Source organism: Henckelia pumila, chromosome 3 (assembly GCF_033568475.1).
Source record: "Henckelia pumila isolate YLH828 chromosome 3, ASM3356847v2, whole genome shotgun sequence".
NCBI lineage: Eukaryota > Viridiplantae > Streptophyta > Magnoliopsida > Lamiales > Gesneriaceae > Henckelia > Henckelia pumila.
In genome coordinates, this window is record NC_133122.1 from 127,589,288 (window position 1) to 127,611,654 (window position 22,367).

Here is a 22,367-nt window from a genome sequence, read left to right on the forward strand (position 1 = left end):
AACACCACAAGGTTTCAAGACATTCAAATTCACAATAATCATCACAAATCCTTCCAAGAACGTCAAGAACAACTCAAGTTTCACGAATACAAACAAACATATAACATTCTCTTCAAAACTCATAAAAATCATGAAGATATACACATAATCATACATTTTTCTTATAAAATTATCTATATCCTTTAATGGTGGTTTAAAAATATGTAAAATAATTGCCTTGATTTGGAGGAGTTGATCCGGATTCTTGGCAACGAGCTAACCACGTGAAGGAACGAGATTAGAATCTATATCTTATCTTGATTTAGTGGAACCGAAGGGAAGAAGCAAGGAGAGAATGAAAAGGATGAGGAATGGTGATAGATGGAGGGGAAACGTGTAAGATGAGGGAAATTCAAGGGGACAACATATTAAAGTTGTGGGGAAGGGAGTGGTTAAGTGGAAACATCAATACTTAATACGTACAGTGTGTCGACTGCTTAAAACGCAGTCAATTACACGTTTCTAACTCTACTGATAAAAATACTAACCCCTGACTCGTACATCATAATCATATCAATATTATACTTAAAATACTTGTAAAAATACACTCTATCACATTGTTTGTACGTTAGCCTCGTTCCGCGAGTCTAGAATCAAACTCATCCTAAAATCAATAACTTAATCGAAAATGTTAAAAGAAATAAACATATCATGAAATCATATCATTTTAGCATAACTTAGACAATTTAAAGGTATAGAATCATTAAAACCATTTTAAAATTGTAGCGACCCAACCCGGATCCACTACCTAATCAGAGTTAAGAGCATAATTAAGCATGCATTAAAATAAATCACTGCGGAAGACTAAAATAAAAGCAGACCGGCAGAATATAACCGGTTAAACAAATTTGATTATACAACCCAATCGAATAAATGAGCCTAAAGGGCAAAACCTACAGCTAATCCTGCTGTCTTCACTGGTCACTGGCTACTCCAAGCTCCTGGTGCTCAATCCTGGACCTACACCTGCCACGTCGAATGGGGTATCCAGATACACAGAAAAAACTGGACGTGAGCTCTAAGCTCAATACGAAAGCAATGATATATAAAATATATGCAACACATAAGTGTATTTAAAACGAGAGTAAAACAAAACTCAGAGGCGCCATGAATATACAGGGCAATATCGGGTAGCAAGTCCGTGGTGCCGCTCCTATATTCACCTATCAACTATAGCGTCTACTCCACCGTCGTGGTCGCTCCTAGTGATAGAAAAACCAGGGGCTGAGTGTCCCCAGACACGAATCCGCAGGAAGTAACGCCTCACTGACAGAAACTGTCAATGACTCACATCATACCAGATGCAGTCAACCGTAAAAACATGCATGTGCTAAAGCCGTAAAACATGGTAAAACAAGTAGCACATACTCATGCAACACATACAATATATATCATGCTGGCTATCTCAGTCAGTACTTACGTACCTTACTGCAGGCAGTCCTAGCAGTCCCACTCTAGGTTCCCAGCCTATCATCAACTCTAAAATTCAAATATCAATGCATCATTAATTAAGCTCTAAAAGCCATAACTAAGCTATTGAATACTCCTAAATATTTTAAGGAGACCATAGCTATACCTGCGTCCATTGTCAGCCCTCTGATGGAGACTATCCTGCACCTAGAGGCACACCCCTGCTGCAGCTCCACAGCCTCGAGCACGGCTCCACTACATGAGCATTGCTCCGCTACTATGTCAGACACTGTCTGATTATACTAGAATATTTTCCCCACTCCAACTCTAAAATAAGAGTACCCAAAGCCCTAAAATAGAGCCACGTGGGCGAAGGAGAGGAAGTTGGTGCGAGTCTCAAATTAGCTCCTTGGCTCTCTATATATAAGCGAGGGTTCGGGTCGTCCGTTCACGCCTTCGGAGCGTCCAAACTGCTTTGGGCCGTCCAATCGTCTCATCGGATCGTCTGATCTCCGCCACGAGTCAATCCAATCGCATGCAACCATGCACCTGTCCCAAACACTGTTCGGATGGTCCGAACTGCCTCTTCTGATCGTCCGAAGTCACCCCTATGACATCACCGATGACATAATATTTCAGGACAACTGGCTGGGCTACTCTTCGGATCGTCCGAACGATCTTCGGATCGTCCGAAGCCTTCAGAGCCTACGAAGCCTGCCTCCGTCCATGTTCGGATCCTCCAAACTCAGGTTCGGAGCGTCCGAACCCTTCGAACCTTACCCACCATTTCCGAGTGTCCTGAATCCATTTCTGGACTCCATTAATCCATTTGGAATTTTCTTAATCATGTTTTACTTAGTCTAAATATGATTACATGATTAATTACGAATTAATCATTAATTTCGGATACGGGTCACTACATTCTCCCCCCCTTAAAATATTTCGTCCTCGAAATCTAGGATAAACCTCGAGAACGTACTAAAAACCCTTGCCTGAGTGTCTGGTCAAAATAGCTTCCGACAAACTCAGATTCCCTGTAAGCATCCATTATTGTTGCACCACATTAATATCCTCCCAACTGAAGATTACTGCGCTGCTGGTTGACATTCAAACTTCCTCGGCACTAATGTATCACAACACTGATACGTCTTCCATACTGACCACAATCTCACTGCCCACGAAGGATACAAACACCCTCTTGATCGAGATCATCATCCCAAGTAAAATCTTAAACTGACGAAGACCAAGTCATAACCTGACTGGTTTAAGACATTTGTCGAATCACTAACCGAAACTCGATCTAACCATCTAATGGTTCCAAAAGTTTTTAGTGCTCAACACCTCTAGTCAGGAAACACTAATCCCAACACTGTGTTGACACAACAAAACCCGAATTTATTCTCAAGAGAATCTTGTTGACCCAAAGCTATACTCCAACATAACTTCTTAACGTGATTCCAAACTGGTCATCCATCCCATGCTCCACCAAAGCAAACGAGCTTCCCAAGCAATTACTGGGAACTCAGACCATCCAGTCTAGTACCAATCACAGTTCATGTTTCTTAGTATAACTCAACACTGTGCCCTGATGAAAACTATAATCGCTCACCGATAATGACACTAAGTCATCGTCTAATCATCGGCCTGCGAAGTCACGCATACATTGCAATAGAAGTTATCAAACCTCTGATGATCTACATCATCTCGACCATAGGTTATTCACCCATGAATTCAATCGATAGACATCCTCCTGATTGTTATACATACTTGCAATCACTGTGCACACATCAAGACTAAGACAAGCTCCTACCAATCTATTCGACTGGGACATTCCATAGTGCACAGACATATGGAAACGCTTCCTATTCCGTCTCGACACCCGACAGTTACATGCGTCTGATATAATTCAACTTGGAGTCTCTGGTGATACCATCATCGCTTGTACCAACTTCCCAAGGTTGAACATAAAGATCCCGGAAACTAAATCCCAACGGATCCTCTAGAGTCAAATCATTCCTTTTTGCTGAAGGCATCAGCCTTAGCGCTGAAAAGACTAATTCATCTATTCCCTAGTCGCTCTGGGGAAAACACTTATGCTCGAAGTAACTTTTCACCCAAAACGTCTCTGATTGTCGTTCATTGCTAAAACGCAATATCTTTGACAAACAGTCTGCATGAATGTGACTCACTGACTCGAAAGAACAAATTTGATTCATCACGATCTTGCGAAATCTTTGATCCCAAAGGAAAACCACGTTGGCTACTAAGTCAATTCTTGACTATCTCAGTCACTTCAGAGATATCGCACATCACTCGCTGAAAGATTAGTGACACCACCTGCTGGATCTCGAGAACTAGATCCCAGCTAATGTCACATCTCACGATCATCCACTGATTTTCATACAAGTACACAATTCTCGTTGGATCTCAAACACAACGGTATACTAAGACATCATCACAAGAACACTGTCCTGGGAACTACCAATTTACTTACTTGTTTCATTTGTCAAGTTAATACCTAACTTGACCATACAAGTAAATTGAAATCTTCCAGTATATTCGTCTCTGGCAAACCTATAGACTCCAAAGCATCACCTGCTCCGAGACTGTACCAAGTACTCATCTCCTAAGCACTAAGCGACAAAATACTATCCCAAGTATTCTCGATTGCTATATCCAAATCATCACTGATTGGATTTACACTATCGATCTCGTCGAACTACTGATGCTCGCACTTGTCCGATCAAACAATCGCTGATCATCTAAACCTACGTGGCTCAATCAATAACCATGACTCAGCTGCAACGAAGTACTATGTCCAAGCACTTGGAATACCCAGTTCGCTCTGGTTTCAACACACTCATAATTGATAATCCATACAATAGCTATTAGTAGCCTATCGACACAATCTCGTGCCTTACTGACAGCTGCCTCGTAAAGTGAACTTAATCAACCTAACTCTAATAGAGTTAGCCAATAACCCTAGTAGTCATTAGCACAAATCCCGTGCCACCTTAGCACTACCAATCGTTGTCTTGTTCACCCAAGGCAAACATCAAGATAAACTAAGCCCATTTCCATCCCATGGAAAATCCTACGCTCAATCTCTGAAAATATCAGACAGTACTTAGCGCAAACACTGGACTCACTATCCTTGCCTCGTTCATTCAGGATGAACATCACGATTTGTCAAATTCACAATCACAACTAACGAATCTCCAAGATTCTTACAATCTCCGAACACTCTCCTGATCATATTCCTTGTTAAGACTGTACAACAATTTAAGACTAAGGTATCTTACCACGATAACCCACCTGGAAAATCACCAAGGTTTCACGGTCATAGGCCATGCTTCCCTCACATCTCAAATAGTCCTGTACAATCCTCAACATCTGATATAATCCAATACTGATGAAGCAAATCATCAAGGAGTAGTCCTCGTATTCGAGTTGAAGTCTTAAAACAGCATCCCATCCAAGTTCTTGGATGATTCCTATCACAGGGAAACTATAACCACAACTCTGATGACAACCTCTAGTCATCGCTGGTAGAAATCCTTCTTCCTACTAGATTCACATGTCTAGCAGTAACTCAAAGGTTAAAACCTATCTTCTCAGAGTACACACTTGTCAAGGAAATCCCTCCATGACTGGTTCCCATAGCAGAACACTCAAACTATATCTCTGGCACACCAGACGATATCAAACCATCGATATCAAACCGGATATCTTAATCCAAGGTCATACCCTGTCGTGACTGCTACCAAATCCCTAGACTGAATAGCCTTCCCACCGCCAATCCTGAAGCACAAAGGCTCCCAGGTAATGTTGGCAAAGGGTCGCGCCCCATCACGTCTAGTCATGGTCATAGCCCACAACTCTCGGCATATACTGGACCTGGCATCTCGATGAAAACCCATCATCACAAGTCTCAACCTAACGAAGGTCAAACAGCTTACTGTTCTAAGAAAAAAACCTAGAATAAAGCCCAATGTTCTAAACCGAATAATATTCCTATGCCTCTAGATGAGTCCACTTATTGCTGGCACTATCTTAGTCTACTGACTAACTAGGTCAATCATAGGAAAACGCCTAGACTAACCGCAAGTCAAACAGTCACAATCGACCTACTCAAATCCCATGAGCTGCAATAGTTGAACACTAATCAACTAAAACCCAATTCAAACTTCCGCACAATCATGCAATCATTCACGAATTGCTGGATAAATAATACATGTATCACTTATTTCAAGTTATGTACAATTCTATTTATTACAATCTCATGTAATACATACAGTATTCAAAATACAATGAAATGTACAATCGAACTTGAAATGATACAACCAAAGTATGATGATTCATTACAACTGAAATACTGTTTACAAATTACATCAATACAGTATTTAAATCATCGTACTAGTCTTTGTTTCTTGAGCATGAAGCTTCTAATCAACACACGCATCGATACAAGCATACTCCCGACCAAGTCTCTCTAACTATCCTCCTACAAAGAACTCCGGAGAAATGGCACGTGATAGCTAACCAGCTATGCTCTGCATCAGTGCATGTCAGTCGACCTCTTCTGCTCACGATCTACCGTCAGCTTTCTTCTTGTAACCAAATCATGCTTTTGAACATGAAGTTTCCCGTGTGCCTACCGAACGCATCGGTACAAGCATACCGGTAAAACTATGTTCCGCATGAGTTTAATGACCTTACACTCGAAACCTATCAATCCTTAGGCATTCGAGGCATTTCCTGGTAAAGGTCTATCTGACAATCTCTCCAACTACGACTGGAGAATCTTCAGAGTAGTTTCATCATGGTAATGACTGTACAGATGCAAGCACCAAGTAAGTCCCCACCAATCCTCTGCCACTGCCTCTGGCATCCGGTACTCGATCCAAAACTAGGATCCATATGAGTAGAAATCTCGAACGCTCGGACACGATCCATTACTCCTGTCCGTACTTGCTGGTATCCCATAAGACAAATCTCCAGAATTCCTGCCGATGATGATAATCTTCGGGCAATCATCGCATCATCACCTCTTCGAAGGTCTCATCAATCCTATAAGGATAACCCAAAGTCTCATTACTATATCCCAAGTCTCTTGCATGCATGCGCTCTGATACCAATAAATGTAGCGATCCAACCCGGATCCACTACCTAATCAGAGTTTAGAGCATAATTAAGCATGCATTAAAATAAATCGCTGCGGAAGACTTAAATAAAAGAAGACCGGCAGAATACAATCGGTTAAACAAATTCGATTATACAACCCAATCGAATGAATGAGTCTAAAGGGCAAAACCTACAGCTAATCCTGCTGTCTTCACTGGTCAATGGCTACTCCAAGCTCCTGGTGCTCAATCCTGCACCTACACCTAGCCCGTCGAATGGGGTGTCCAAATACACAGAAAGACTGGACGTGAGCTCTAAGCTCAATACGAAAGAAATGATATATAAAATATATTCAACACATAAGTGTATTTAAAACGAGAGTAAAACAGTACTCAGAGGCGCCATTAATATACAGGGCAATATCGGGTAGCAAGTCCGTGGTGCCGCTCCTATATTCACCTATCAACTATAGCGTCTACTCCACCGTCGTGGTCGCTCCTAGTGATACCAAAACCAGGGGCTGAGTGTCCCTAGACACGAATCCGCAGGAAGTAACGCCTCACTGACAGAAACTGTCAATGACTCACATCATACCAGATGCAGTCAACCGTAAAAACATGCATGTGCTAAAGCCGTAAAACATGGTAAAACAAGTAGCACATACTCATGCAACACATACAATATATATCATGCTGGCTATCTCAGTCAGTACTTACGTACCTTACTACAGGCAGTCCTAGCAGTCCCACTCTAGGTTCCCAGCCTATCATCAACTCTACAATGCAAATATTCATGCATCATTAATTAAGCTCTAAAAGCCTTAACTAAACTATTGAATACTCCTAAATATTTTAAAGAGACCATAGCTATACCTGCATCCATCGTCAGCCCTCTGATGGAGACTATCCTGCAACTAGGGGCACACCCCTGCTGCAACTCCACAGCCTCGAGCACGGCTCCACTACACGAACACTTCTCCGCTACTATGTCAGACACTGTCTGATTGTACTAGAATATTTTCCCTACTCCAACTCTAAAATAAGAGTACCCAAAGCCCTAAAATAGAGCCACGTGGGCGAAGGAGAGGAAGTTGGTGAGAGTCTCAAATGAGCTCATTGGCTCTCTATATATAAGCGAGGGTTCGGGTCATCCGTTCACGCCTTCGGAGCGTCCGAACTGCTTTGGGCCATCCGATCGTCTCATCGAATCGTCCGATCTCTGCCACGTGTCAATCCAATCGCATGCAACCATGCACATGTCCCGAACACTGTTCGGATGGTCCGAATTGCCTCTTCGGATCGTCCGAAGTCACCCCTATGACATCACCGATGGAATAATATTTCAGGACAGCTGGCTGGGATACTTTTTGGATCGTCCGAACGATCTTCGGATCATCCGAAGCCTTCAGAGCCTCCGAATCCTGGCTCCGTCCATGTTCGGATCCTCCGAACTCAGGTTTAGAGCGTCCGAACCCTTCGAACCTTACCCACCATTTCTGAGTATCCTGAATCCATTTTTAGACTCCATTAATCCATTTGGAATTTCCTTAATCATGTTTTACTTAATCTAAACATGATTAAACGATTAATTACGCATTAATCATTAATTTATGATACGGGTCACTACAAAAATTATTGTGAGCGAGTTTAGTGGATTCTGGACCTTACAACTCTACCCTCCTTAAAAGAATTTTGTCCTAGAAATTCTTCTTACCAAATAATTCAGGATATTGATATGCATATCCTATTCGGTCTCCCAAGTAGCCTCTTCCTAGTTGATTGTGCTACAAGACCTTCACCATCTTCATCTCTTTGTTTCTCAACTTTCGGACTTTTCTATCTAAAATTTGAACGGGTACCTCTTCATAGAACAAATTTGGCATCCACTGAACTGGCTCATGGCGAATGACATGAGAAGGATTTAAGATATACTTCCTCAACATCGAAACATGAAAGCCGTCGTGTACTCCTTCCTGATTTGGAAGCAATGCTACTCGATAAGCTCTTGCCCCAACCTTGTCTAGGATCTCGAAAGATCCTATACATATCGGACTCAGCTTCCCTTCCTTCCCAAATCTCAAGACTCCCTTCTAAGGTGAAAAATTCAAAAACACGTGATCACCTTCCAAGGTGGCAACTTCGATTCCCAATTTCCTCCGAAGTCAATCATGCAAACCCTGAGTAAATCTTCCAGTATTTGAATCACTCGTTCATATTGTCCATCTGTTTGCGGATGAAAAGCAGTGATGAAGTCCAATTTTTGCTCCCAAACCATGATGTAAACTCTTCCAAAAGTTTGAAGTAAACCTGGGATATCTGTCAGAGACTATCCTTGTTGGAACTCCTTGAAATCTGACTACCTCTTGAATATACAAATCTTCATATTGATTCATCGAGAAGTTGTTTTTGACTGATAAGAAATGAGCTGACTTTGTCAACCTGTCAACTATCACCAATATTGAATTCATTCTCCGTGGTGTAATTGGAAATCCAACTACAAAGTCCATAGTGACATCTTCCCATTTCCATGTGGGAATGGGTAATGGTTTCAGAAGTCCTGCGGGCCTTTGATGTTCAAATTTCACCTGTTGACGTGTCAAACATTCGCTAACAAACTTAACAATGTCTTTCTTCATACCTGGCCACCAGTATAACATCTGTAAATCCTTGAACATCTTTGTACTCCTTGGGTAAATGGAATACGACATAGTGTGGGCCTCAATAATCACATCTTTCCTCAGTGAATCTACTGCTAGTACCCACATTCACCCTTTGTGATGCAGGATCCCATCCTTCACTGTATACAATGCACCACCTTTGGCTTCATCTTTATGTTTCCAACTTAGAAATTGCTGGTATAAAGACTAACCTGTTTGAATCCTGTCACGCAAACTTGGAACTACTTTCAAAGCTAATATAGCACAAACCTTCACTGGCTCAACTACTTCCAATTTCAGTCGTTCAAAATCTGCAATCAACTTTTTTGAGTTTTCAATCGGTTCATGTTCGCAGACTTACGACTCAAAGCATTAGCCACTACATTAGACTTACCCGGATGGTAGCTAATGTCATAGTCATAATCTTTCACCAATTCTAGCCACCTTCTCTGTCTCATATTCAACTCTTTCTGGGTGAAGAATTATTTCAAGCTTTTGTGATCGGTGAAAATTTGACATCTTTCACCATACAGATAATGTCTCCACAGTTTTAATGCAAAGACAACTGCTGCCAATTCAAGATCGTGGGTGGGGTAATTCTTCTCATGAATCTTTAGCTGTCGGGATGCATATGCTATCACCTTGTCATCTTGCATCAAAACTGCCCCTAGTCTACTCTTGGAAGCATCTGTATAAACTACAAATCGACCGGTGCCTTGTGGTATTGCTAGCACTGATGCTGTCATCAAATTTTCCTTCAATTCCATAAAATTCTTCTCACACTGATCAAACCATTGAAACTTCTAGGTCAACGTTGTCAGTGGCAAAGCTATCTTTGAGAAGTCCTGAATGAATCTCCTATAATAGCCTACTAATCCCAAGAAACTTAGAATCTCTGTAGCATTATTTGGAGTAACCCAATTTCGAATTGCTTCAATCTTCAATGGATCAACCTCTATTCCTTTTGCTGAAACTAGATATCCCAAAAATGCAATCTGTTCAAGCCAAAATTCACACTTACTGAACTTAGTAAACAACTGTTTCTCTTTCAGAATCTGTAAAACCGTAGTTAGATGCTAGCGATGCTCATCAAAACTACGAGAGTAAATCAGAAAGTCATCTATGAATATTATGACAAACGTGTAAGAGTGGGTGCCCAGTGAGCCAACTGTGTGGCTATGGGCTTTGTTGACTCTTTGTATAAACAATCTTTTGTTTAATATTATTTACACTTTTATGGCAATGACTTTATATTACTTCATATTGTTATATTGTGATATACTATTGTTGTTTTGATAAAGACCTTGAATATACTATAGTGTATGTAAGATGTGGTAGAACATGGAGATGTCTATCATGAAATACATCTTATAGTCACTGTATATTCTAAAACCGTTCCTAGTCGATTGAGCCGTCCGATAATAAGGATAAGGATCGCTCGAGTTTGAGACTAGCATTTGCGATGCGGAGTACCACGTTTCATTGGTAGGGAACATGGAGATGTTCGAAGCATGCAAATGGATATTCATAGGATGAATAGTCGAACTACCCTATCCGGACTTTCCAAGTGGTTATCACTTATCGAGTGGATAAAGTCCGCGGTTTTGGTTGTACACCATTAGTCCTTACGACTTGAAACATCATGGAGACTCTATATGCTAGTACTGTGCTTTGACTCGTTTACCGACTCTGAGGGGGTCATCAGGTGTCGAGATTGGGTACAGTTACGACACATATAGGAGTCAATGCATTGTTGTCAAGGATTCACCACATACTTGCGAGTGTGGATATCCTATGCGATCTGAGGAGATATTAGTGTGACAAATCTCTGGCCAGAGTACTTGATGTGATTTAAGAAATGGTTTCTTAGTAGCACATGCGATGTCACTAATTTGATCTTCAAGATGCATTGCATAGTTATCGAATCTTGAGCGACTCTCGATATACCAATGGTTGTTGATTCGATCGGGATATTTGGATGAAGGGACCGTACTGTACGTTAACCAAAATCTACTGGTTCTTGTAGGCACTATCAGTGATACCTAGGGAATCATGGGGCGATGTTGCTAGGCGCTTTACCATGATTCGTTGGGCAAGTCGGAAAGTGTTGTTCCGAGTCACAAGGAGTTGTGAGCCCACGGCTAGCTGTATCCCTGAACCATTGAGGGTCACACAGTGTAATGGAGTTTTAATCCCCGTTGAGATAGTTAAATTTAAAGAGTTAAATTTAATGAACTAAGGAGTTGGACTTCTTAAATAAGAGTAAGGGAGTAGGATTTCCTAAAATGACATAGGGATGGACATTTTTGGAAACCACTGAATTCGGATTCAGGAAAATTTATTTTGACTTTAAAACGTGCAGAAATGGTTTCTGTGCACATTGGTGAAATCGTTTCATCAATCGGAGTCACGATGAATTTTATATTAATTTCTGAACGAGCGGGCTTTGCTTGTCGGGCCCCAGCTTATGATTAATGGGCCCTAAGGTGTTAGTGGCCTGCATTATAAATAAGTTATTTCAGTACAGAAATTACACACAACAGGTCATAATTTTTGAGAGCAAAAATTCGAAAACCCTATTCTCTCTCAAAGAATTTCGGCCGCCCCCTTGCTCTGCCCGAGAAAATTCCGGTCTGTGATTTTGAATCGCAGTAAGGAATAACGAATCAAATTCGTGTATTCTCTTCGCAGAAAACTTCTGATAGATTTTCTAGTGCAATCTATCAGAGGGATTAAACCTCTGTTCGTGGACCTGATTGAAGGAGTTCATCGGTTCCAGGGAGAGACAACAAGAGCAGAATTGTTCTGTTGGTGTCCATTAATCTCGTTGCGAGATTTGAGGTAAAATTTATTTAATTGTTATTTAAATTTTACACACACAATAATTCAATCGATGAACGGTTGATACCCATACCATGGAAACGTTCCATGAAAAAATTTTTAAACTTCCGCTGCACCGGGTATCAATCGTAATTGGTCTGGGAACTCGCTAGTTTTCCAACAGTGGTATCAAAGCCAGGTTGCTCAGATCAATCGATTGAATTAATCAATTGTACAAAATTTTTGAGTCTCGGTTTTTGAAACAAAATAAATATTTTAAATAAAAAATTTTTTTTCGGGGCAAAACCCGGGCAGCGATTGGATCGCTGCCCGGTGGGGCAGCAATTGTTGCTGCCCTGGGCGGCGCACGGCGCCGCCCAAAGGGGGCGCACGGCGCCGCCCAAGGCGGCGACCGTCGCCGCCCAGGGCGGCGCACGGCGCCGCCCAGGGCAGCGCTGTGCGCTGCCCAGCGCAGCGCTGGGCGCTGCGCAGGGCAGCGCTCGGCGCTGCCCAGGGGCGGCGCTCGGCGCCGCCCAGCGCAGCGCTGGGCGCTGCGCAGGGCGGCGCTCGGCGCCGCCCAGGGGCGGCGCCAGGCGCTGCCCTAAGGGGGCAGCCGGGCTGCCCCCGGCCCGCGCCCCGGGTGCGGGCCAACCCGGGAGTGTCCCGGGTGGCCCGCGGGAAAAATTAATTTTTAATATTTTTATTAATTTTAATATTTAAAATTTTATTTTTGGTCCGGTCAAAAATTGTTTTTGATTGGTTCACGAGATTTCGGATCGAATTGTTCGAGTCCGTAAATTTTAAAATTGATTTTGGATAAATTTGAATTTTTGGAAAATTTTAATATTTTATCCGTAAATTGAATTTTGAAATCAATTATTTTGGTACAATTGATGATAAGATATGATCTTATGATATATTAGATAAAATATGATTTTATTTGTAAAATTGGATTTTATAGATAAAATATGATTTTATTTGATATGGAGATAAAATATGATTTTATATGTGAAATGTGATTTTATATATAAAATATGATTTTATCTTGTTTAAATTTGAATTGCCACAGCATGTTATCCAATAAATTAATTTTGAATTAAATGTTATTGGATAAGGATGATCGATTGCCATGACCAATTTTGTAGGTGTATGTTAGGAATTTACATTTTGTCTTTATTGTTGTTGGTTTTATTAATGGGCCTGGTTTATGGCCCGATATGAATGTCATATGTAATAAAAGTGGGCTTGGTTTATAGCCCGTTCCCACCCCCTAAAAATGTATCCCCTACTTGTCATTGTTATTTAATTGTAAATACATTAGATTTAGTGGGAGATCAAGATTTGAAGATGGTGGGCCCAGCAGACAATGAAGACTGAAGAAATGTAAATTGGAAGCATATGTAATAGGATTGCATTTGCATACTGCATATTACCTAGGATTGGACTAAGACCCGTGATTGGCAACCACGGGTCAATTAGAAATGGAATCGATCATCCTATATAATATGTGATATTATGATTGTATGCATGTTTAGACATAAATTGCGTGAATCCGGCAATGCATGCAATAAATTAAATATGATGAGACAAATATTTTTATAAATAAAATCCCTCATTTTAAATATGATTTAAAATTTATATCAAGATAAATAAAGGAAATTTAAATATTGTTTAAATGTTCCTACCTTCCATCAACGGTCAATGTATGTGATGCTACCCGCGGATACGGTCCGGCTCATATTATTGGGGGGGCCCGTCCGTCGGAAAGCTGTACATTGGATCGACAAATGTTGTAAGTTGGGTGGAACTCCCATGGGATCGGCTCATATTATTGGGGGATCCACATGGCGACCGTCCATCACAACTTAATATTGATGGGTCATCTTGACATGTCACTTTAAACGGCGTCATATTATTGGGCCCTTATTGGACATGAGGTAAATACATGGGGGTTGCTTTGGAAGCAATTGGGCTCTACCTTTTGAGAATTATGGTTGGCTGATATTATTCGGGACCATAAGTTTGTCAATTGGACTCCATGTTCTCACTAAGGAAAAAGTTTCCCGTTTTCACTAGAGGGTGGTGAAATCGTTAAAATAGTGGGAGTGAGATTCATAAAATTAAATTCGCCTATTTTATGTCTTAGTAAATTGTTAAACAATCATTGATATATGTCTGTTTTTCCTTTTCAGTATTTCATACAATGAATTCGCGAAATCCTTTATTCTCGATCCTCGAACAAAACAAGCTGACTGGCGCCAACTATACGGAATGGTTCCGGAAGTTGAAGATTGTCTTAACTTCGGAGAAAATGCTCTACGTGTTAGAGAAAGCACCTCCGAAGGAAGCACCAGCTGACATAAGTCCGGAGGAATTGGCCAAACTTGATGCATGGTGTGACCATGACATCAAGACCAAATGCTATATGCAAGCCTCGATGTCTGATGAACTCCAGAGGCGATTTGAGGACACGGTGAATGCTGCTGACATTCACACGCAACTCAAGGAACTTTTTGGGGCTCAGTCGAGGGCTGAAAGGTTCTCTACTGTTAAGGAGTTGATGACGTGCCGCATGCGTGAAGGGACTTCGGTCCGTGATCATGGGGTACGAGTGATTTGGCTCATACAGAAGTTAGCGACCCTTGATTTGGTGTTGGAGCATGAACTCAATGTGGACTTGCTGCTTCTATCTCTTCCTTCTTCATTTGATGGATTCGTGATAAATTTTAATATGAACAAGATAGAGGCCACCCTTGAAGAGATGGTCAATATGCTCGTTACATATGAATCCACACTTAAGAAGGATAAGCCAGCTTTCTTGGTGGGCTCCTCATCTTCTGCTAAGAAGGGGCCAAGTATGAAGGGCAAGAAACGTTCTGCCCCACCCAAGAAAGTGGAACCCGAGAAGAAGCAAAAGACAAAGGCTTCAAACAATGGAAAATCCAAGGATGTTTGCCATTACTGCAAGAAGCCGGGTCATTGGAAGCGCAACTGCAAGGAGTATCTTGAGCAGTTAGGAACTGCAAAGGGTATGTTCTATATCGAAATAAACATGTCACTTAATACAACTTCTTGGGTATTGGATACCGGATGTGGATCTCACATTTGCAATGATTTGCAGGTGATGACAAGAAGTCGCAGGCTTAGAATGGGTGAGACCCAGCTGAGGCTCGGGAATGGTTCCAGAGTTGAAGCTACGGCCATTGGAGATGTTTGTTTGATTTTGCAGAATGGTTTTAAATTATTGTTGAGAGATGTTTTATTTGTGCCAGATTTAATTAAAAACATTATTTCTATTTCTATGCTTGATAGAGATGGTTATTCTTGTAATTTTGTGAATGAGATTTGCAGTATTTACAAGAATGAATGTTTAATTGGAAATGGACAACTTGAAAACGATCTATATAATTTAAAACTAAAAGACGTTCCAGTGAATTGTATTGACAAACCGGCGACAACAAACAAAAGGAAAATCGATAGTCAAAACCCGGCAAACCTATGGCACGCTAGACTAGGTCATATTTCCTCAAGGAGGATGAACAAGCTAGTGGGAGAGGGCATGTTTGATATGTCTGATATTAACTCTCTACCTACTTGTGAATCCTGCCTAAAAGGAAAAATGACTAAATCTCCTTTTAAGGGGAAACCTGAGCGTAGTCAAAATCTGTTGGATTTGATCCATACAGATGTTTGTGGTCCATTTAGAGTAGGGACTCAACATGGCCACACCTACTTCATTACCTTTACTGATGATTATTCTAGGTATGGGTATTTATATTTAATGAAATATAAGTCTGAAGCATTTGAAAAGTTCAAAGAATTCAAGGCTGAAGTAGAAAACAAGCTAGGTAAAAGTATTAAAGCACTTCGATCGGATCGAGGTGGAGAATACTTGAGTACCGAGTTTTTGGACTATCTGAAAGAGAATGGGATTCTCTCTCAGTGGACTCCTCCTATGACAACCACAGCTTAATGGTGTATCGGAGCATCGTAATCGAACTTTGTTGGACATGGTTCGATCTATGATGAGCTTCACTGAGCTTCCACCTTCGTTTTGGGGCTATGCGCTTGAAACGGCGGTATTGTTGTTGAATAACGTCCACACTAAAGCAGTGGACAAAACACCATACGAGTTATGGAATGGCAAAGCTCCTAAGTATTCATACTTGAGGATTTGGGGATGTCCTGCTTACGTGAAGCGGACAGTGGGAGATAAGTTGGATAGTCGATCCAGCTTGTGTTATTTTGTGGGGTATCCGAAGAATTCAATCGGATATTATTTCTATTATCCTGCTGAAACAAAGGTGTTTGTTTCACGGAATGCCACCTTCTTGGAGAAGGAGTTCTTATTGGATAAGAAAGGCGAGATGATGGAACTCGAAGAAGTTCGAGAAGAACCCGAAATACAAAATAACGATCCCACACCTCAGGAACCATTGCTGGACACGCCTGCACCTAGAAGATCCGAGAGGACTTCTAGACCTCCAGTTCGATATGGTCTTCTTCTTGAAGAGGGTCAAGATGAACCCGACATTGGATGTGATCCAAGAAGCTTCAAGGAAGCAATTTCTGATGCGGATTCGAATTTATGGCTTGAAGCTATGCAATCAGAATTGGATTCGATGCATACTAACCAAGTCTGGACTTTAGTGGATCCTCCCGATGGAATTGTTCCAATAGGGTGTAAATGGATCTACAAAAGAAAGCTTGGGCCTGATGGTAAGGTATTGACCTACAAGGCGCGATTGGTGGCTAAAGGTTATACTCAAAGGCAAGGAGTTGACTATGACGAAACCTTTTCACCAGTTGCAATGTTCAAGTCCATAAGAATCCTTATTGCCATAGCTGCATGGTATGACTATGAGATATGGCAAATGGATGTGAAGACTGCTTTTCTTAATGGAGACATTAAGGAAGAAATCTATATGAAGAGCAGCCTGAGGGGTACACATCCATGGGAAGCGAGCATAAGGTATGCAAGCTTCAGAGATCAATTTATGGTCTAAAACAAGCATCAAGAAGTTGGAACCAGAAATTTGATGAAACAATTAAAGACTTTGGTTTCATCAAGAACCCGGAGGAACCTTGCGTGTACAAGAAAGTAGTTAAGGATGCGGTGACATTCTTAGTACTTTATGTTGATGACATCCTACTCATTGGGAATGATGTAGGGATGTTGCAGTCAACAAAGATATGGTTATCAGGTAGATTTTCGATGAAGGATTTGGGTGAGGCATCCTACATTCTTGGGATACAGATCTATAGGGATAGATCTAAGAGAATGATAGGACTCACTCAATCAACCTACATCGATACCATATTGAAACGGTTTTCAATGGATGGGTCCAAGAGAGGACATCTACCCATGTGTCATGGAGTTTCTCTATCCAAGTCTATGTGTCCCAAGACTGATGCAGAGATAGAGAATATGACACATGTACCATATGCGTCAGCTATAGGTAGTATCATGTATGGGATGATATCTACCAGACCGGATGTAGCATTTGCTCTGAGTGTCACGAGCAGATATCAGTCTAATCCTGGTCAGATGCATTGGAAAGCCGTGAAGGACATTCTTAAGTACTTGCGAAGGACTAAGAATATGTTCATGGTTTATGGAGGACGAGAACTCAAACTGGAAGGCTATACCGACTCTAGCTTCCAAAGTGATGTGGATGACTCGAAGTCAACCTCTGGATTTGTGTTCATGCTCAATGGCGGTGCTGTCTCTTGGAAGAGTTCCAAGCAGGACACCACAGCGGATTCCACCACTGAGGCTGAATACATTGCAGCATCAGCTGCTGCTAAAGAGGCCGTTTGGATGAGGAATTTCGTCCAAGAGTTGGGCGTCATTCCTGAATTTGTTGGTCCAGTCCCGGTGTACTGCGACAACACGGGTGCCGTTGCTCAAGCAAAGGAACCAAGGTCTCATCAAAGATCCAAACACGTACTGAGGAAATACCACATAATCCGGGAGATTGTGGAAGAGGAGGACATCAGTGTCGAACGAGTGGCCTCTGCAGACAATATCGCTGATCCACTTACTAAGCCTTTGCCAGGACCATTGTTTGACAAACATCGCGAAGCAATGGGTCTACGTAGTATGACTAGTTGGCTATAGGGCAAGTGGGAGATTGTAAGAGTGGGTGCCCAGTGAGCCAACTGTGTGGCTATGGGCTTTGTTGACTCTTTGTATAAACAATCTTTTGTTTAATATTATTTACACTTTTATGGCAATGACTTTATATTACTTCATATTGTTATATTGTGATATACTATTGTTGTTTTGATAAAGACCTTGAATATACTATAGTGTATGTAAGATGTGGTTTAGAACATGGAGATGTCTATCATGAAATACATCTTATAGTCACTGTATATTCTAAAACCGTTCCTAGTCGATTGAGCCGTCCGATAATAAGGATAAGGATCGCTCGAGTTTGAGACTAGCATTTGCGATGCGGAGTACCACGTTTCATTGGTAGGGAACATGGAGATGTTCGAAGCATGCAAATGGATATTCATAGGATGAATAGTCGAACTACCCTATCCGGACTTTCCAAGTGGTTATCACTTATCGAGTGGATAAAGTCCGCGGTTTTGGTTGTACACCATTAGTCCTTACGACTTGAAACATCATGGAGACTCTATATGCTAGTACTGTGCTTTGACTCGTTTTACCGACTCTGAGGGGGTCATCAGGTGTCGAGATTGGGTACAGTTACGACACATATAGGAGTCAATGCATTGTTGTCAAGGATTCACCACATACTTGCGAGTGTGGATATCCTATGCGATCTGAGGAGATATTAGTGTGACAAATCTCTGGCCAGAGTACTTGATGTGATTTAAGAAATGGTTTCTTAGTAGCACATGCGATGTCACTAATTTGATCTTCAAGATGCATTGCATAGTTATCGAATCTTGAGCGACTCTCGATATACCAATGGTTGTTGATTCGATCGGGATATTTGGATGAAGGGACCGTACTGTACGTTAACCAAAATCTACTGGTTCTTGTAGGCACTATCAGTGATACCTAGGGAATCATGGGGCGATGTTGCTAGGCGCTTTACCATGATTCGTTGGGCAAGTCGGAAAGTGTTGTTCCGAGTCACAAGGAGTTGTGAGCCCACGGCTAGCTGTATCCCTGAACCATTGAGGGTCACACAGTGTAATGGAGTTTTAATCCCCGTTGAGATAGTTAAATTTAAAGAGTTAAATTTAATGAACTAAGGAGTTGGACTTCTTAAATAAGAGTAAGGGAGTAGGATTTCCTAAAATGACATAGGGATGGACATTTTTGGAAACCACTGAATTCGGATTCAGGAAAATTTATTTTGACTTTAAAACGTGCAGAAATGGTTTCTGTGCACATTGGTGAAATCGTTTCATCAATCGGAGTCACGATGAATTTTATATTAATTTCTGAACGAGCGGGCTTTGCTTGTCGGGCCCCAGCTTATGATTAATGGGCCCTAAGGTGTTAGTGGCCTGCATTATAAATAAGTTATTTCAGTACAGAAATTACACACAACAGGTCATAATTTTTGAGAGCAAAAATTCGAAAACCCTATTCTCTCTCAAAGAATTTCGGCCGCCCCCTTGCTCTGCCCGAGAAAATTCCGGTCTGTGATTTTGAATCGCAGTAAGGAATAACGAATCAAATTCGTGTATTCTCTTCGCAGAAAACTTCTGATAGATTTTCTAGTGCAATCTATCAGAGGGATTAAACCTCTGTTCGTGGACCTGATTGAAGGAGTTCATCGGTTCCAGGGAGAGACAACAAGAGCAGAATTGTTCTGTTGGTGTCCATTAATCTCGTTGCGAGATTTGAGGTAAAATTTATTTAATTGTTATTTAAATTTTACACACACAATAATTCAATCGATGAACGGTTGATACCCATACCATGGAAACGTTCCATGAAAAAATTTTTAAACTTCCGCTGCACCGGGTATCAATCGTAATTGGTCTGGGAACTCGCTAGTTTTCCAACAAAACGGATCCAAGAAAGTTTAGAACACTCTGTTCATAAGATCCATGAATACTGTCGGTGCATTGGTAACTCCCAATGGCATGACTAAGAACTCGTAGTAGCCATAACGAGTCCTGAAATCCGTTTTATGAATATCTTCATCTTTCACCTTCAATTGATGGTAGCCCGATCTTAGATCGATCTTTGAGAATACCATTTCTCCCTGCAACTGATCGAACAAATCGTCGATTCTTGAAAATGGATATTTGTTCTTCACCATCACTCAGTTCAACTCTCTGTAATTGATGCATAGTCTCATCGACCCATCATTCTCCTAGACAAATAACACAGGTGCACCCCAAGGCGATACACTTGGTCTGATGAAACCTTTATCGAGTAGCTTCTGTATCTGCTCTTCAATTCCTTTATTTTAGTCGGTGCTAACCTGTACGATACTTTGGAAACTAGTTGGGTTCCAAGCATCAACTCAATCCCAAATTCTACCTCCCTAGCTGGAGGTAATCCTGCAATATCATCAGAAAATACTTCCTGGAAATCTCTTACTACCTCAACGTCTTCAAGTTTTGGTCGAGGTAAATCTTGATCACAGTTAACATTTCCTATAAAACCTGTACACCCTTTGTTTATCAATTTCTAGGCTTTACTTACTGAAATCATAAGAGACAAACTCTTCCTCGGTGAGGCATAAAATAGAAACGGTTCCCCATTCTTAATTTTCAAGGAAACCTTCCTCTGTTTACAGTCTATTGTATCCTCGTGTCGAGACAACGAATCCATCCCAAATATAATGTCGAAGTAAGACATATTTAGGATAATAAGATCAGCATGTATCTCATGACCCTGCATCTATATACTGCATTCTATGATAATCAAGTTACTACTCAATTCTTCACCCTGAAGGCAAGGATAAACTAAACCCCGAAACTGACTTATCCGGTACCACTCCCAATTTATTCACAAAATCAACAGTTATGTGAATGTGTGGCTCCAGTATCAATTAAAAAATGAGCAGGAATACTGACAACATTAACCATACCTATGATGATGGCTGAGTTTGGATCCACTTTCTCGTGAGTCATGGTGAACACTCGGCCCTTGACTGTTTCTTTGGACTGAGGGCAATCTTTCACAAAATGTCCAGGTTGTTTGCATAGAAAACATACACCAGTTCCTTTCATGCATTGACCTGAGTGAGACTTCCCGCACTTTTGACAAATTACTGGCACATTGGTTGGCTTTGGGGCAATAATTTCCAGCTATTTTTGTCCTTGAGTTTGATGTTGTTTCTGTTAATATGGTCGGTGTTGGGGTGGAGCCTAGTATGACCTTTTTCTACTAGGTCCTTGCTGGTCTCTTCCTTGGTAGTTGTTCCTCTTTGCCTGTGATTCTTTAATTATATCAGTCCTGTCTTTTTCAGATAGCATAGCTTCATCCATGACATCCTTGTAGTTGGTAGCTCCACTTAAACTAACATCTTTTCTGATGGAGGCGTTCAATCCCTCCATAAAGTGTTTCAACTCTTCAGCAAGATCACCAGAAATCATCAGTACAAAGTATCTGCCTCGTTCAAACTTCTTCACATACTCCGCAATCGACATGTTTCCTTGGTGGAGCTCCAAGAATTCTCTAGCCAACCTGGTTCGGGTGCTCGATGTGAAATACTTGTCGTACAATACATCCTTGAACCCATTCCAAGTAAGGGTGGTTAGGTTCAATGCTACTTTGGCTCCATTCCACCAAACACGAGTGTCGTCGTGGAACATATAAGTATCACATCTCACTCGATCCATGTCTGAGATCTGCATAAACTCAAATACAGTTTCCATAGCCTGGAACCATTGTTCAGCCACCAAAGGATCAGTTTCTCCTTTGAACTCGGGTGGCCCCAATTCTAATAACCACTTGTAGATTAGGTTTTGAGCCGCTCCAGGGTAATTTTTCCCCGCATTTGTTGCCTGGAATTGAAGAAGTTGTTGAATGCCCCCTGAGCACAACTCTTATCTTACAACAAAGTAGCTCATCCCGTCAAGAATTGATTATTTTGATTGTTTTTGGTCACAGTCTGCATTGTTGTTATTGTTGTTGTTGTTGTTGTCGTTGTTGTAGCTGGTGTTTCCCATACGAGAAGCCATGATCCTAAAGTCCAACATTATCCACATTGCTCAGTCACGATTATTTTTCATAGTGAAACATAACATTTATCATACTTAAATCATAACTTAACATATCATGATGCATATAATCAAGTAAACTCGTAACTTACAGACATAAAGACAGTGCACTCGAGTCGTGGAAAGTATGCATGCGTGTGTCAAGAAA

At 41.2% G+C, this 22,367-nt stretch overlaps 1 protein-coding gene across 1 annotated transcript; it reads right to left on the reverse strand.

Annotated features, from left to right (window-relative positions):
* Nucleotides 1–8,356: 8,356 nt before the first annotated feature.
* On the reverse strand, nucleotides 8,357–20,894 carry LOC140889471 (uncharacterized). The gene is made up of 7 exons (XM_073297191.1): nucleotides 20,697–20,894; nucleotides 10,102–10,224; nucleotides 9,871–10,011; nucleotides 9,624–9,699; nucleotides 9,442–9,540; nucleotides 8,749–8,795; nucleotides 8,357–8,662 (listed from the first exon to the last, which is right to left on the reverse strand). The coding sequence occupies exons 1-7, from the start codon at nucleotides 20,892–20,894 to the stop codon at nucleotides 8,357–8,359; spliced, it is 990 nt and encodes a 329-aa protein (XP_073153292.1).
* Nucleotides 20,895–22,367: the final 1,473 nt, after the last annotated feature.